The 18,145-nt window shown below is 36.7% G+C and overlaps 1 protein-coding gene across 1 annotated transcript in view; it reads left to right on the top strand.

Moving 5' to 3' along the window:
• Nucleotides 1–3,169, top strand: part of LOC140233521 (enoyl-CoA delta isomerase 2-like) — a 32,825-nt gene extending 29,656 nt beyond the window's left edge. Inside the window, exon 10 of the mRNA XM_072313641.1 lies at nt 39–3,169. Coding sequence (XP_072169742.1) covers nt 39–191 — 153 coding nt within the window. The 3' untranslated portion in view covers nt 192–3,169. The remainder of the gene's footprint in view (nt 1–38) is intronic.
• Nucleotides 3,170–18,145: the final 14,976 nt, after the last annotated feature.

The following is an 18,145-nucleotide window of genomic DNA, read 5'->3' as shown; positions in this document are numbered from 1 at the left end:
GCAAACTCAACCACTTCCGTCACTCTTTGTCATTACAGGCCCTGCGATTGGCCAAAAACCTCATCCGCGATGCCGAGCGCGAGCACCTCCACAAGGTGAACCGGGCCGAGTGCGATCTCCTCGTCGATCGCTGGACGTCGGAGGAGTGCATGCAGGCCATCATGGGATTCTTCTCCAAGGCCAAACTTTGAGTCTGAGATGATGTGGAGAGATTCATTAATCCTGTTATTTTCTCATCAAGTGCTGATACACAGCTGTCATGGACAGTGATGTTTTTCATTGCTTTAACCCTTTACCGCCGAGAACCTGGTTTGATCCTGGTTTGATCCGTGGAGAGTTTACTGGGATTTCGGAATCTTGAAGGGGAAAGAGTTAAATAGAGTTTCAATACGTTTAGATTACACCATCTTCTTTGTTACATATAGTTTGTACAATAAGATTATAATGCGAGTATAAATGCTTTGGGAAATATACTGCCCCCAAGTTCATTAAAGGTTTGCTGTTTATATTGTTTTCTTATCAAACTTCCGATATAATCCTCACAGAGATCTGGATGACACGTATTGGTAAGACCTGACAAAACTTGATGCAAGGACAAAAGTTCAGTGGTAAAATAACTTCATACTTCCCCACACAAAGGGTATATACAATTATGTTTTACACACATGCATCTGTTCAAACAACTTCCAAGGTGCATTTTTTTTTTTTTTTTGGCAACAATTTCTTTCCTTCTCTCCAAAGCTGGCTTACACTTACCTAAAATGAATTTGCTTTAAGTTGACAGTATGATTGATGAAAGCAAATTAGACTCCCTCTACAGTACCAGACTTAGAGCAATATTACACTTTTTCACCATTGTGTTCTCAGTGAACTTGCACTCAAAGTTTGCTTTATAACTCCAGCAACTGTGGAGCAGTAATAGAAGATATGATATCACTTTCAAATTACAAGAGAAGATGTCTTTGCTCTTCTCTAAACGTTTGGTACACAAAGCTGTCCATGAGTGACAGATCGTCAGTATGATGTTATCTTGCCTTGAGTATATCCTATCAATCTACCTGTCACTGTTTGGTCATTTGATAGTCATGCTTTGTTCCTTTGGGAGAGTTGATTGGAAAGTATACAATGTGATATATCTTTTGAATAATACCCTGTTAGATATTGCGCTCTGTGGTTGCCATATTTTTTCCACTCTTGAACTTTGATATTGTACATGTATTGGCCTTGAGCAAAACAAAATTCATTGACTAAATGTGAGTTTGAAGATGGAGGGGGAATAGGAACAATATTAACCGAATGTTTGTGAAACAGCGTCATACCCTGTTTCCAGCGGAAATCATCAGTATTTTGGGTTTATTGTCATCACAGCCCTTTGATTCTTTTCCCTACTTTCTTACTGTTGCTACTCAAGAAATGAAGAAACGAAGTGGAAGCAGTAATTTTTTTTTTTCGTTTTGGTCATTTTGGTCATTTTGCAAGGTTACGACTCATCTGGTGACAAAGTTTTGATTTTATCAAGAATAATTTATATGTGTTTTTCAGTTGTAAGTCGGAATGACAGCAAACCAAAGAATTTGAGATTAAAAGGGTAAAGGAATCATTTTTAGATAAACATTGCCAAAAGCCACATGTTAAACGATTGCAATGGCATAATTTCATTCAACAATCAGAATGATTGGGTTCAAAGAGGGGAATCTATTGTATGCCCTTTGTAAGCTGCAGGTGTATTTGACATGCAGTTCGACCTGCTATACATTTCCACTTTATTTTATGTCTTTGTGTACGTGCATAAGAAGTATTCATTTTGTATACATGTGTCTATGTTTTGTGAAAGGGCATGGGCATGAATACTGAATTTACTTCAGTGTAGTCTATTACTTGTATGCCTAATGCAGCTGAAATTACATAGATTGATTTGAGGTGGTGACATTAAATACTGCAAAATATGTGTGAAACATATGTATCAGTAGTACCCTCCTAAGAGATGTTCATACAAAATGGACCATTTATCGGAAGAATTCATGTCCACAGATTTTAACAATATTTTCTGTTGCTGAAAGTAGGCATTAGTATTGAGCAGGGTGTGATGGAATGCCTTATGTGAGAAAATTTAAGGAACGAGTTTGCTTATCAATGTTATTTTGTGGCATACTATTTCCATGTTTAAAGGTCCTTACACTCGAAGAAAATTAGGTTCAACCTTTCGTCTTTATACCAGTGTCATACTGGAAGCACCTTTAAAGGTGCAACTTTGCACTCTTCTGGTCTGAAAGGTGCAAAGATGCACCCTAAAGGTGCTTCCAGTGTGACACAGGTAAAGGTGCAAAGTTGAACCTATTTTGCTCAGAGTGTACAGTGCTCTGTTGTTAAAAAAAAAAAGGAAAAGAAAAAAGAAAATGAATGAAAATAAAAATGTTACAGACCATGAACATGTTTTTAGGATGTTTATATGGCTTATTTCTGATCGTTTTCACCTCATAAACATGCGTAATTGTGGACCATTTGGGCATCTACTTTACCGTAGTCACCAGTTGTTATTATATTTCTAAGCAACATGCGTGTCAAGTCATCAACGAGCTGACATCATATTTACCTTAAACTACTGGAAGCGACTAGCGTGGCTGTAGAACAATTTGTCAATGTTATACTGATCTTACAGCTTAGTTAGCAGCAAAGAATCAATTTTAATAGCTTTACCACAAGGATACGAAAGGCAGAACCACTCCTCATACGCAAATGTAGAAACTTGATCTAATGTACAATTATTCAGTGAGTATCTAGCAAACAATGACAATCAAAGCCACTCTGTGTAAAATTCTGACCTCTCCGAGATATGGTCATGTCATGAGATGCAGCCAACATGCATATTGACACCACAGAGATATGTACTAAAGGACGATCGACAGCAATTAAAAATTTCCCAAGGAATTGCTGAATCGCTCTGTTAACAGCTTTCAGATGGCTTTCAGACATTAAGCAAATAACAGTCTGCCATACTCTGTTGATTAAAATGAGCACGTAAAGTCAGATGGTGTCTCGTGTTCAGTGACTTTAGGTGACATCAGAGAGAGATAGGATCAAAAATTGATATGATTGCATTTTTTATATCCCCAACTCTGGGGGCTGCAATAAACTGAATGAAATGTCAGTGTGACATGTGAAAACCTGATATATGATAATGATTTCCTTTGGTTGATTGATGCCAGACAGTGAGACATTAAAAAAATGGTGGATGGGAAGGAAAGAAATTGAACAATTATGAAAAAAAAAGAGAAAAAAAAGAGAGGAGAACAACAGATTCTTTGTGAGGAATTTTTAAGGAAGATCATGACCCCCTGTGTGTGTATGTGTGTGTGTGTGGGGGGGGGGGGGCTGTATGCGTTTGAAATCCATTTCTTGGTATAGTTATACATTTGTATTGTGTTGTCATAAAAGTAGAACAGTTAAAAATACTTCAGCAACTGATCAATAAAAACTAGGGGTGCATCTATAAACACACATGTACCAACAAGTAAGAGCGTCTGTAAAGAAAGGGAGAGAATGCAAAAGAACAAATTTTAAGATTGACAGGCAGAGAGGATCGTGAGAAAACAAAGTAGAAACTGAACCATTTTGGCTTAGTATGGGAAAAGGGATGCAATTCAAGTCATTATAAGGGGGGGGGGGGTAAACCGAAATGACAATGTGAGCCTCGTCGATTGCAGGAAAGAGGAAAGTTTGAAAGCCATTAAAGGAGTAAAGGGAAAGTGCCTATATTTGGTCGGTACTTAGTATTTTGAAAGGAGAATGCCTTGAAGAACACTCCCATGATGTCCCCATTAAATTTCCAGGTATCTTCAAAATCATCGATTAACCAGAATTCCATTGATGTCACTCGTCCGCTGGAAAGCTTACTACTGTTCAATTCAGATTATCCAATATTTTTGGATAACATGTTTTGTCTTAAAAAGACAAAATATCAACAAACAAACATAAGATTAAGCAGAACCAAAGAATGATAACAAAAGATTAACAGTGAGTCAAACTTAAAGTTTTAAATAATATTCGTAATGTTTTTAAAGTGATAGGAAACAGACTGGAAAACTATATGCTTTATAACGTGTAAAATCGTGTAATATAGCCTGCATAGTGTGTTCATAAAATGAAAATGAGAAATGCATTAGTATAAAGTTATACATCTGTATATCATTATCTAGGACACACATGGACAATGAATCAAACTCAATGACGGTAGTTTTTAGCGGAATAACACCTGTCACTTCAAAAGCCATCCGTATTTTGTCCATGAAAAGCCATCAGCGAAATGGTAACAACTAAAAGAGAGCTTCCATTTAAAAATGTCATGACTTCTTTATCAGTCTTCATTTCAGATCCATTAGCAAAGTAGGCCCTTCTGTCCGGGTATTTTCTTTATATTCATTTTTTTTTTCGAGGGGGGGGGGCTGGTTGGGTTGTGGGGTGCCTGTGAATTAAAGATTTCTTTTTATATGTGTGTGTTTTTATATATCTGAGTGAAGTTGTGTCTGTGTGTGTGTGGGGGGGGGGGGGGAAGGAAGAAAAAGGGAGAGGGTATTAACTCCGTTGTAGTACTTGTATACATGTAATGTGATCGTTTTGTATGTTGGTTGAGTGGTGTAATAGCTGGTTTTAAACGTTTTTACGGACTCGGAGAGTGATTAATTGCGTTCACAAACTTTGCATTTGTAGACAATCAAAACTAGATTTTCAGAGAGATCAAACTACACGGCACCCCGCACGCGCACACACACATACTTACGCCCTCTCTCTCTCTCTCTCTCTCTCTCTCACACACACACACATCCCGCAGTAGAGGAACGTGAATATGAATGTGATTTAAATATTTGTCTTTATGTGTTCTACAATTTCACTACGAGAACGATTGACTGCGGTCCACAACTATTCAAGCAATTGATTTGTTCAAAAACTGAATGAACAAAAATACGACCTTTCCTAGTTCGGAAGGTAAAAACTTCACGAGCACAGTTTCTATGTTTTACATCATGTCATAATATTGAAGTGAACTTCTTTATTCGACATTTTATTTCCCCTGTCAGCTGTCAAAATGTAAATTTCCAGACTGTATGTCTCGCGAATCACCTTTATCAATTCCTGTCAACTCGGTGGTGTACGATGTTTGGTGGCAAGATACCCCTATAGGACTTCTTAGCCTCTTCTCTTTCCCAAAGACAAACTGAATAAATGTCATTACCGGAAGAAAGCCTACGAGGAGAAGAAAAAAAAAAGTCAGTCAGTGTCATGCCTAATTGAGGTGGTTGTCACGGTTAGATGTATCTCGTGCAATTATGCATGAAAAAAGAGAGTGTTACAGCGAGGACACGAATCATTCAGATTGGGTTCAGTTGACAGCTTCGTTACCTGCACTTGAATACGTCTCATCCATTTTCAGCTGCACGAAGGTAAATTTGATAATAGACTCTATCACTGCCATCTCTGATATTAGTGAAGCTAGATGACTTTTTCCCCGTGCTCGCAATCAATTCAGCGAGTCTGTCGTTAATTTCGTTTAGAAATCGGTGACAACAGCGCACTGGGCTCTGGTCGAAATGCTGACAACAATGCGACACTTTTCAGCGACATGTTCTATGTATCTTCCGGAAGAGTGTCGATATACGACTTAAAATGTAAAATGTTTGAAAAAACAAAAACAAAAACGGCTCGCAAACAATCATAACAGAAAAATGTAAGGCTTCTGGTATTAACACTCTGAGTGCCACGTTGATTACCTGCCCATAGGTTTGTGTGTGAAATTTGTGTACATTTGACCCATTGTCACAGAAAGGTTAAACGTTCCCACTGTATTCAGCAGAGGACTATTCGAGTGCATGGAGATCCTAAATGAAACTTTAAAAGGGTGGATCAATATTGTAGCAGGTGAAGGAATCGAACAATGTTGTTTTGCTGATGGAGAGAGGAATAAATCGAGGGAGGAGGGGAGACAGATGCCGTCTTACCGTAGCTTAATCCATGACACGTAAATGATGGTAAGCATAAAACAAAAAATAATAATAAAATTGTCTGGCGTGAAATCAAACCAATACATGTACCAAAACATTAAAAGTTTCAGCAATTGTCAGACATTAGCTATCAAAGTGAAGGAGTTCTTCAAATTTCACGTTTCACGAAGCAAGTTATATAAGCGTACCAAGCGGTGCAAAGTTAAAAGATTTCCTGTCATTTCCTCATAATTTTTATGTTGACCATGAAGCACACAAAATTAATCTTCGTGTTTTTTTTTTCACATGGTAAAAATAATTACGATTATGTTCAAAAACTATGACAGAAATGAAATAACATAACTATTATCTCTCTCTCTCTCTCTCTCTCTCTCTATAGGCCTATAATGTGTGTGTTTGAAAGTTTGAAAGTTTGAAAGTTTGAAAGTTTATTTACTCACAACCCAAACTCTGGGTATCGGAGTCCAATAAAAAACATATAGCACATTATAATATCAATAAATAATAATTGCAAATAACTCTGAAAAGTGTACAAAACAACTATAACAAACAAAATAAGAATGAAATGCGATTGATGAAAAGAAAAAAAAATGTACAGAAATATACAATATATACACAAAAACAAACAAAAAAAAACAAAGAAAGGAAAATATGACGAGAGAGAGAGAAGGGATATGGAGTTGAAGAGGGAGAGTGAGAAGGACACAAGACTGGTGAATTAACAAACGATATACGAGTGACTTTTGGTTCAGGAAAAAAAAAAGAAAAAATAGAAACAGAAAAAGAAAAACGCAAAGACATACGGAAATGAATCCATACGCTAAGTGAAGAAGAATGAAGGAAATATGGAGACGGGAACGAGAAGAAGAAGAAGTAGAGAGGGGAAGAAAAAAGGAGGAGAGAATGGAAAGACAAATAAGTTACATATCAATTGTAAAGAAGGCACAGCCTGTAAAAAAGGCATGTATAGTATTTGCAAAAAGGATAAAAAATACTAATAATCTAAACGTGTGTCATTATATAATTACAAAACTATATGTGTGTGTGTGTGTGTGTGTGTGTGCGCTCGCGCGCGTGTGTGTATGTATGTATGTATATTCATACGACTGTTACGGGGAGGGAGGTGTAATTCTTATCATCAACCAAACAACATGATTTTAAACGGTATCAATTTATTTTTGTATAAACCAACGGAAGAGTTGTCAGCAAAGATCTTATCATCACCTTATCTAATTTACATAAATTACAGTCGTCAGCCTGCTCCAGGAAACTACAGTATGTGAATGTACAATTTATTTTCATGACTTTTCAAATGTTCAACATCGATAGAACTTATACTACCATGCTTGTTTTACTTTGCTACATTAGTTTATTAAACTCATCGATAATGATATGGGGGGGGGGGGTGGGTCAGAGGCCGCTTGACATCTGACACAGACACCGCAGGACCATTACAGACACGTGGTGCACGGCCAAGTCTTCCTAATGGTCTGATCTTAAGTATTAACGATGCTTTTGTTGCCACAAAATTTGGAATTAAAATCGTTGTACAAACACGGGGAGGGGAAGGGGAGATGTAGATCATTCCATACGAGACGTAATGGCGCCGTGACAGACGATCATACACAGCCAACAGTGAATGGCGCCTTAACGGACAGTCACAACCAACAGGGAAAGTGAGCGGATGTTAAATTTATGGACTCCCCTGCACTGTACATACAATAACTACCATCGTTGACAGCCACTTTGCCAGCTCTCTGCTTGGAATCTTAACTTACTTTGCATTTTGGTGTATTAATTATTTACTTTAAATCACGCTCATTGAGCTTGGTTTGCAAATCTAATTCAGTTACATCGACGGTATATATAGCAGATTCTATTCAGTTTAAACTAAAATAAAGTGAACTGATATGATTCACAGCCTCTTATACCTCTGAAGTAAGAATGTATTTTAGAGCTGGAGTATTACAGGCCTACATATTTGGTATGATTATTCTGGTATTTATTTTTATGTTCAAAGCGAAATATTTCCCTTTATTTGTCAGAGAAAGTAAGTGATGAACTTCCAGTGAGTCTTGATTGACGAAACTGATCCGATCATGTTTTGGTCTTGTTTGATATAATATATCCCGTATTACTTGCGCATGCGCAGAGTAATTTTCGGGGCTGAAGGGTGTATAAGATTGCATGAGAAGCCGAGGAATCATCAGTATCAGTCACAAGCAAGCCAGCAAACCCGAATTGCGAGATACCTTCTGAAATGATCTCGTGATATCTCATTGATTAAGGGATATGAGGGCCGAAATCGATAACCAACTTCAAGTGTGGATTTCCTGAACCAGATCGCGGGTGAGTAAGTGCAATTTGATCTAATGTGTGCGTGACATTCTGGTCCTGTAGATTGCATTTACTAGATAACATTAATACGTTATGTGAGCACAATGTTTGAATAATGATAGTGATGATGATGATGATGATGATGATAGTACTGGTTTTTTATGATAATTTTTTTTGATATGTTTTGAAGATGCGGCATAATCAAAATCGGCAAAAAAATTAGTTTGCACGATAAAAACTTTGACTGAATTATAAAGAACAAGTTTGAATATAGCACAGTGGCAATTTTCGGAACGATATTTTCACCATGAATACCCCATTTTCACCTATTCTTCATTGAACAAATCAGACCATGATATTTTGTATTTGCTTTACATGAAATGTACGTGTCGTCTGATTCAAATTGGTGGCGTTTGTTTGTTTTTTTCTTTACATCATTTGAATGATTTGAAATCAATTCTATCTTGTCTATGTTATTAAAATTTTAGTATTGTTCATGTGCCTCTTCAAGATCTACATTTTTGAAGTATGCCTTCAGGACTAGAATTATTTTTTTACTTATGTTCTTATTTGTTGAATGTCTTGTGAAGATTCGTGGCATTCACCCTTTCCACTGCAAAATGATATAACGTAATATACCGAAATTGAAATTGAAATTAAATTTTGAAATTGAAAAGGTGTTTTATTGATCAATATCCATCCCAGCCCGCAGGCTGAATTGCAGGCATTGTACACCAAGTACAGTACCGGTTGTGTAATGATGATAGGACAGATGCCTAATACAATGTAATGATAATGACGATGCTTATGATGCTAATCAAGAAGCTTACTCTTGGGCATTATAATCACTTGGAACTATCCCGGAGGGTCCTATGTAGAATTAAGCTTGAATTCCCGCTCCTACGCTCTCTTAGAATCTTTTTGCAAATTGCGATTGTACTTATCAATACAGGCTAAAAGGACAATCTCATTTATTCACTTATTAGTCATTTATTTTGTTTAATTTGTGTACGCTCTATATCTACTGCACATAATGAGGATTTGCTTTGTAACTCCAAAATTTTTTCTCACAAACAAGAAATTCCATTCAACTGTTGATATTACATAGAGATAATTTACACATGTTGATATCAATCTTAAATCAAAGAACTAAATTTTACATTTTAGGACAAGTTCACCTTCATTGACATAAGGATTGAGAGAATGTAGAAATATCAGTAGAACACATCATTGAAAGTTTGAGGAAAATCGGACAATCCGTTCAAAAGTTGTGAATTTTTGAAGTTTCTGTACAGTCACCGCTGGGTGAGAAGACTACTGCAGTGTATGATGTCACATGCGTACAACAATATTAGGAAAATATAAAGAGAATTTCACAAAATTTCATCTTTTGAAAAAAATACACATTTCCTTGACTCGTTCCTGACGTATGTTATGGGTGATATTATTCCCATTGCCTTTAGAAAGAGGCAAGTCAAGTGCTCTTTTATTATGCGAAAAAAGTGAAAATATGTTGAATTTTCTTTACATTTTCTTTATACTGTTGTACTCATATGACATCACGAGCCTTAGTAGTCTCCTCATCCAGCGGCTCCAACACAAAAATTTTAAAAATTCATAACTTTTGCATCGATTGTCCAATTTTCCTCAAACTTTCACTGATGTGTTCTACTAATATTGCTGCATTCTCTCAATCCTTATGTTTATGAAGGTGAACTTGTCCTTTAGATAAAAAAAAATTTGTAACAGTAATCTAATTAAACTTTATGTATAAGTGTTGAAGGAGCAAACTGATTTCGAGAATTATATTGCAACTTATTGTAAACAATATTGACGAAATTTGAATGGCATAATATGTGTGAATAATGTCTCTACGATCAAGGGAAGGATTTTTCCCCTTCATTTCAGTAAATAGTCGAAGAATAGTGGCACGGTGAATCATTGGCGCTGACTAAACATAACTACTTTTGCAAGCCTCAGCATGGTTCTCGTGGCTTCTACTTACCTGACACACTGTATACCTTCGTGGCATCGTAACGGACTTTTCGTCTGATATAATTGATGAATAACATGCGATCCATCAACAGGAAAGTAGTGACTTTCTCTTTTTTTTTTCTGTATAATAGTCCAGAATTTCCTATGGAAAACGCAAAAATAAAACCCAAAGTGCTTCTGTCCTTGTTTGGCCCACTTTTTCATACGCCTATGTTGATCACTTGTTTCATAGTTTCGTGTGACCCATTACGTGTCCCCTCTAAAAATGTTGAAGATTTGATTAAGACCTTTTTTTTTTCTAATATAAGATGATTATGTCCTCATTACTTATTTTCAAAATGGATAAAAGACGAGAAGTCATCCCTTTATAGTTTCTTTTATTTGATGAGAAATTGACATCAGAAGAACAAGGTGGCTTGCAGTGGAACTAACACCAAGACAAACACACACACACACACAACACACATTGTAGTGTGTACACACAGACATACAGAAATATATACACTTGTACTTATCATTACAGGAACCGAAAGAACTGCATGTGCTATATTCTCCGTATCGATTCCTCGAAGCGTTCGGCCATTATGGAGCATTTACAAATTGTCTTGGTTCTTGTTTGGTTACATGGTTTGGCCGAGTGAAATACACTGTGTATATGCGTGTGTGTGTGTGTGTGTGTGTGTCTGCCTGTAGACAATGTGTTTCCAGATTATTTTTTTTTTCCTACTAAGAACGATGTCCCTGACAAGCGACGTGTCGGTCCTGATAGATCCATTAATGGATTGTCTTAATTACTTGCGAGGGCAGGTGATGGGTGTTTTGTCATTAATATCAATCAATCTTTAATCAATCACAGTCATCATTTAAGCCAATTTCACGATGATTGACCTTGAATTTTGACGTGTTTGACTGCCCTAAGGCCTTGCGGGGATGTGTACAATACCACAATCAATTTCCTGTGCTATTAAATAAGTGATTTACATCTAAGGCCTTGCGGGGATGTGTACAATACCACGGTCAATTTCCTGTGCTATTAAATAAGTGATTTACATATTAAGCATGTCAAAAATCGCCAGTTTCAACAGATTATTAACAGATATTGATTTCTCTTTCATTTGATGTGCACGTAGCTGTCATACACTCTAATTACAGACGACAAGATCTCATGTGTCTTACTACAATGGCACAGCGTTTTCAGCTATGGATTGTTTCTACACTAGCAATCACAAGCACATTGGTTTACGACGTCTCTTCGAAAGGTACGATCGCCATGTTTCTTTTCTTTCTTTTTTTTTCACATAAAACAAAATTACTGAGCAAAAATATCATTATCGGAAGAAAACCTCCTATAAGCGACTTTACGAATGTTTGAGAAAATATCCGAAAAACCAAATTATGTTCGTGCACACAAACGAACCTTCGAGATTACGAATCTAATTTCGTTTTCGGATTAACGAACCTTCGGAATAGCGAACCTTGTTTCATTTTCGGATGGACGAACGTCGGAAAAACGAACCCTATTCATTTCCGGACTCACCCGGGAGACTATTACAAACCTATGAAATGATGAACTGTGACCACGTCATAAATGGTAATTTCATTATAGCAAATGTCGGTATCAGGATCAAACGTATCATGAAGAAGATGTGGCTGGAATGCTTAAGTTTGTTTCCACAATTAAACTCAATATAAGCACAGATACAAAGGTACTGAGTTAAAATACGCAATTGTTATGTATACGACTAGAATATATTATATAGCAAATATATTCATGTAGATAAACAGCATAGTGACAAAGATTGACAAAGGAGTTGAGAAATTGTGCGGAGGAATGCAGAAATAGGTTATCGGCCTTTCGAGGATGAACCTATACATAAGTTTATAGATTTGAATTGAAATGAAAACAAAACCCAATACACTGATATAAGGATAAAGTGGATAGGCTACACATACTTATTTCTTAATCACCTTCAACCTTGCGTACTCGTAACTGTGACAACTTCCAATATGGCTGTCAGGTATTAATTCTGTGTCAACCAGGTGTGCACATACGCACTTTCTTAAGATTACAAACGTTAGAGTGTTGTTGGGGTTTTTTTTCAGTCAAAAATGTCGATCTAGGCTGAATGATAGGTACATCAAACGGTAAAACCGGTTAAAAAAAGTAAAACAAGTACATTTTCATACACTTTTCATCCCTATGATTTATAGACGACCCGGAAGGATTGATCAGTCAATTCAAACGAAGTCAGACATTCATCCGATCTAATGTTCCAAGAATCAAGCAATATATAGCCCTCCTCCGAGGATTTCAACGGCTGATATAGGAGTAAAATATCTGTATTACGTTACCATGAATGAAATTTGTCCGCCTTGGCCATGTGCAGGAATAAAAAAAAAAAAAAAACCTCCCCTTGTCAGTGCGAGGTTTGAGGAAAATCGGACAATCGATGCAAAAGTTAAGAATTTTTAAAATTTTGGTGTTTGAACATTCAACATGCTTCCACTTTTCTGGAAAAGAGCACTTGACTGACCGCTTGCAGAAAGCAGGGGGATTAATTACTACCCTTAACATAATTTATGTCAGTATCAAGTTGATGGAATGTGTAATTTTCATTTTCATTTTTGTGGAATTCTCTTTATATCTTTTTATATTGTTGTCCACACATGACGCCATAAACTCAAGTAGTTTCTTGATCCAGTGGTTCCAACACCAAAATTTTAAGAATTCATAATTTTTGCATCGATTGTTCGATTTTCCTCAAACTTTCACTGATGTGTTTTACTAATGTTGCTGTTTTCACTCAATCCACATTTCTCTTTGGGTTTTGGTTTCCTTTACACGGCGTGTTCTTCCTATCACTTCTGAGAAATATGTATGAACGTGTCCAGAACAAAGTTTAAGAGTGAACAATATTTTTTCCTCATCCCTTTGTTTCTCTCTTTCTCTGTCTCTATGCCAAATGGTTACCGCAGAAGTTCAAGTTTGTGGGGAACAGGCAGTCGTACTGGACATTGGGACGCCATCTGTCGTTCTTGCTCCTCCGATTCATGACGTAACTGAGGATGTATTCAACTGCCTATATAACATCTCTTGCCCATCCACGATTCATCGCATCGGCTTTCAGATTTTGAGGGCAGATTTCAGGTGGTTAAACAAGATCCCAATGACCGATTAATAATTTACTACTGATGAAATGGAATTGACTCTAAACGTTTGTTTATGATTATAGTGTGTACTTTTTCTGCTTATTGAGCGCACATGATGTGAAAGAAATACTCGCGTTCATGCATTATCATGTTGAACATAGACGTGCAGCAGGTGACAAGTAGGCCTATACAAATAGCCACATGTCTCATTCATTAATTAATTTCATAAAATCAAACATGCGCTACGCTACTGAGTAAACTATATCGTTGGTCGATCCAGGAAGGATGTTATTGTCAGAGAAATATTAAACAAAGGCACAATGCGTCAGGGGAAAAAAAAAGAGGAAAAATGTAACAGCACATAAAATCATTGAACATATCATTCTACTGCTCAATCCGGTATACTTCTGTCAAAGACAAGTGCACAGCTATATCAGGAAAAAGAAGACCACAGTGTCGCGACACATAAGCTCATAGAACATGTATTCTGTGCTGCTCAATGTGGTTTAGCTCTATACAGTCGATGCCAAATGCGATGAACATTTACAGTGTGTGAAAGTTCCCTACGTCCGACCCCTTCTCATTTTCAACGGAGACGAACTCATGGTTACTTTGTTGCTGATAACCTGAACATCCCATGCCTGAATACATCTTACAGCTTTTCGACATTTTCACTGTCTCTCGGCGACGAATTCCACGCCGGAACGCCGACCTCGTGGACTACGTCGGAGATGACCACGGCCTCTCGGAGATGGTACGCCTCGTCGAACCACCAGGCCTGGCTGGTCGTTGGTAAAGACGCGATGAGGAGCGGGTCACTGAACTTTCCTGGGAGATCTATAGCAAACAAATCCCAGGCAGCACCTTTCACAATAGAATTGAGCCTTGAGCCAAGCAGAGGTACGGTTAGCGGAAGTAAACCGAAATGGAATATAGTAATCACAAACACAGACAGACAGACAGACAAACAGACAGATAGATAGATACTCCTCTTATTATATAATGTTGTTGTGATGGTCTTAACTCTGAATAGTTTGTCTCTTCGAGTAATCTTTAGCTTCATTCATTATCAAATTATTTCATGTGTAAAACTGGATGATTATTTTTATTTTTTCGGGAGGGAGGGGGATAAGAAATATGTTGAAGTGTCTCTTAAACTAAATTCACATAAGCAGTTGCCTCCCTCCCAGACGTCGAATATCAAACACTGTCAAATCAATAACATAAAATGCGTCAGGCCTTTCCAGACCTGTGACAGTAATATGCTACTTAATCATTCTTTCTTTTTTGTTTTTGTTTATTTGTTTGTTTGTTTTTTGGTAGAAAAAAAGTACGACAGTTGCTTATACAGCTTGGTTCAAACCATGCATTTCCTCATTTTTTTTTTCTATCAAACAATAAAATGATCGATTTCTTAGAGTAGAAGCTCATCTGTATTGACAGCTGAAAATTCCGGGGGTAAATATCTTGTATTGAAATCAAAAGTTTAACACCGATTTCAGATTATCGATTTCTGTAAACTGATTTCTAAATCAATGCTTTAAATTCAATGCATCATGATTATGACTCATTAATTATGCATCCATCAATGCATTCTTGAACAAACGCACACCAGCCCTCACAAATTGACACGAAGCCTCGATCAACTCTCTTTTCTTTCACCAATGATTTTGCAGTCGAATGTGGTTTACATGAGATATCTTGCACCTCGGGGCTTCACTGCATTGAAATAGTGCAGCGCTGTGACGGTTACCCACAATGCCCCGACTACTCAGACGAGCTTGGCTGCTGTGAGTTAATCCATATCATTATTTTCTTTTCATTTCTTTCAAATTGTATATAAAAATTAATCAGACTGAATAGGATAAATTATTTACATCCACTGGTTGATATCACCGCAATTGCAAATCCGTCTATTTCGTATAAAGTAAGACATGAAACTCATAACATGATATTGCTTTCCCTTTACATCCCCGTAGCAATTTCTCCTCGCAAGACTTTCATCGCCCGGGAAAGTCGAGCTAATAGTTTAGAATATTTGCCCCAAAGCACTGGGCCATCATGTTTTAACTTTTCAGAATATATGTTATAAATAAACAATCAAAATCCAATTGATAAAATAATTTGTCAATATCAAAATTATCTTCAAAATTCTTCAAACGATAATAATTTTTTCCTGTATGAGGTTCAGTGCCCTGTTTCATAAAGCTGTTCATAAAGTTACAAACAACTTATGAGCGACTGGTGATCAGTTCTGATGTGCTGTACTTATCAGAATTTCCATAATTCAGCACAAGAACTGATCACCAGTACTCGTAAGTTGTTCGTATCTTTACGAACAGCTTTTATGAAACAGGGCCCAGTTCTTTTGAATGCTAAAATCTTATTCCTTTTTGTAGTTGGATGCCCACATGACCAATTCACGTGCAAGACAGGTGACTGTGTACCTAATGACGTCATCTGTGATGGGATATTCGATTGCCCCGATTACAGTGACGAGATCGATTGTGGTGAGTGAAATTATGGATGTGGATATGATAATGATTATTATGTTGATATATGAACTGTTAGGCCTATCGGGAGAGCTCAAACGTATGAATGATAACTGTCATTGACGGCATCAATTAGATATGATTATATAATCATATTTCATTTCGATTATCATATTTCTACAACTTCATTATGATCAAAGAGAAGCAAAGAGTTCGAACAATTTTCTAAATCTATCAAAACTCAAATAAAGAAACAAAAGACACGAACCATCAATGACTTGCTCCCATTCCTCCTTCACGGCTGTTGCTCCCGGATTGAGGCACTGGACTGGGACATTATGAGGGTCATCTCACAAGACTGACATATCCACGAGTCATACAGCCTACGAGTTCGACACTGTGTCGGTCTCGTGAGCCTTGTTAGCTTTAGTGTCGAACTCATGGATTGTATGACTCGTGGGCTGTATGTTCGTGGGTGTCGAAATCGTGACGTGCATCCCATCATGTGGTACAGGTTTATGAACCATAGCATTGCTCAAAATGTTTTTATTTTGACAGTCCTTAGGGAGAATGCGACACATTTTAAAGAATCAAGAGAATATAGGTGAGGGCCATAATTCATAGGGGTTCAAAAACCTCAGGCAGCGACAATTCACTTAATCGACCTATTTCTTCAGGCGGTCACACTAATTCTTGTTTATTGTTGAAGAGTAAAAAGTGTACGACTGCCCATCCCCCCTCCCATCCATGAGTATATTTAGCATCAAACTCTGCCTTGCTGTGCCATTGAGAATTTGTGATGATGATTATATCAACTAACAGTGTACAGAGACACGAAAACAATAGTTTTTCTCTAGAAAACATTAGTGACATAATTATAGTTCAAGTTCAAGTTCAAGTTTCAATAGTTTATTTCCATCATCACAAAGAAAAGAAAAGAAAAAGTTGACATAATCCAAAGTGATACAATTTTTTTTTCATTTCTCTTACACTCGTCCGATAAAGGATTTTTTCAATACAATATAAAGTATATTATACACGAATGATGTCGTAAAAAAGAAACAATGCACTTTGTCATGGCAACAAAAATAGTAAACAATCACAATGATGGAAAACAGTGTTCCACTAAAAAAGCCACGCTTGTAAAACGTGGAACACTGGAACAAAACAACAACAGCACCAATTTGTTATACCAATAAGACATATTCATTTTAAATTCTTCTATATACTATTGTACATTTTACTCATTGATATAATGATGTTGATACTATGAACAATACCTACTAGGATTTTAGGATGCAAACGTATAAACTATAACATATCACATTTGTGGCACAGACACTATGGGGCCAGGTGTGCCAGGAAAATTGAACTGAAAGGAAGATATGCAATCGGCCACAAAAAAAAAAACATAACGACGACAACAACAACAACAATAATACAATACACAGAAATAACAGAATTTGAGGAAAATGCACTCAGACAGATACTGGACAACGAAGAACGAGGAAAAAGGAGCAGGGAAGAATAGAGAAGGAAAAGGAGAGGGATGGAAAAGGTCTGTGGACACACTACAAAATCTCAAGGAAAAGTGAAACATGACGGATTTTTTCATTGAACAAAATTAACTGGTATATCTAGAAAACAAATATTTTTTGAGTTTATACTTAAATGTAATTAACTTCACAGATTCTTTTAGATCATTATCTAAGCTATTCCAAAATCTGGGTCCGGTATAAACAAATGTATTTTGAGTGTGAACAGTTCTAACTAAAGGAAGATGAAATTCTTTAAATTGTCTAGTGGGATAATTATGTACGTGGCTGTTACTGTGAAATAAAGAATAAAATATTTTGGGTAGATGATTGCAGTTGTAATTAAACATAAATTGACCAAGTTGAAACAAATACAACTCTTTTATTTTCAGAATTTTGTGCTCAAGGAAAAGCTTGTCAGTATGTGCTCGGATATGAAGGTTAAAAACGATTCTGAGCGCCATCTTTTGTAGAAGAAAAAGTTTATCTAACAATGTCGAATATGTATTCCCCCAAGCAAGAATTCCGTAATTCAAGTACGGCAATACCAAACTTGAATAAAGCGTAATCAAAACCGAAGAAGGAAGATAATATTTCAATCTATTCATTACGCCTATGTTACGTGCAATTACTTTACAAA

Source organism: Diadema setosum, chromosome 9, assembly GCF_964275005.1.
Source record: "Diadema setosum chromosome 9, eeDiaSeto1, whole genome shotgun sequence".
Classification (NCBI taxonomy): Eukaryota; Metazoa; Echinodermata; class Echinoidea; order Diadematoida; family Diadematidae; genus Diadema; species Diadema setosum.
This window is presented reverse-complemented; position numbering and strand designations above follow the sequence as displayed.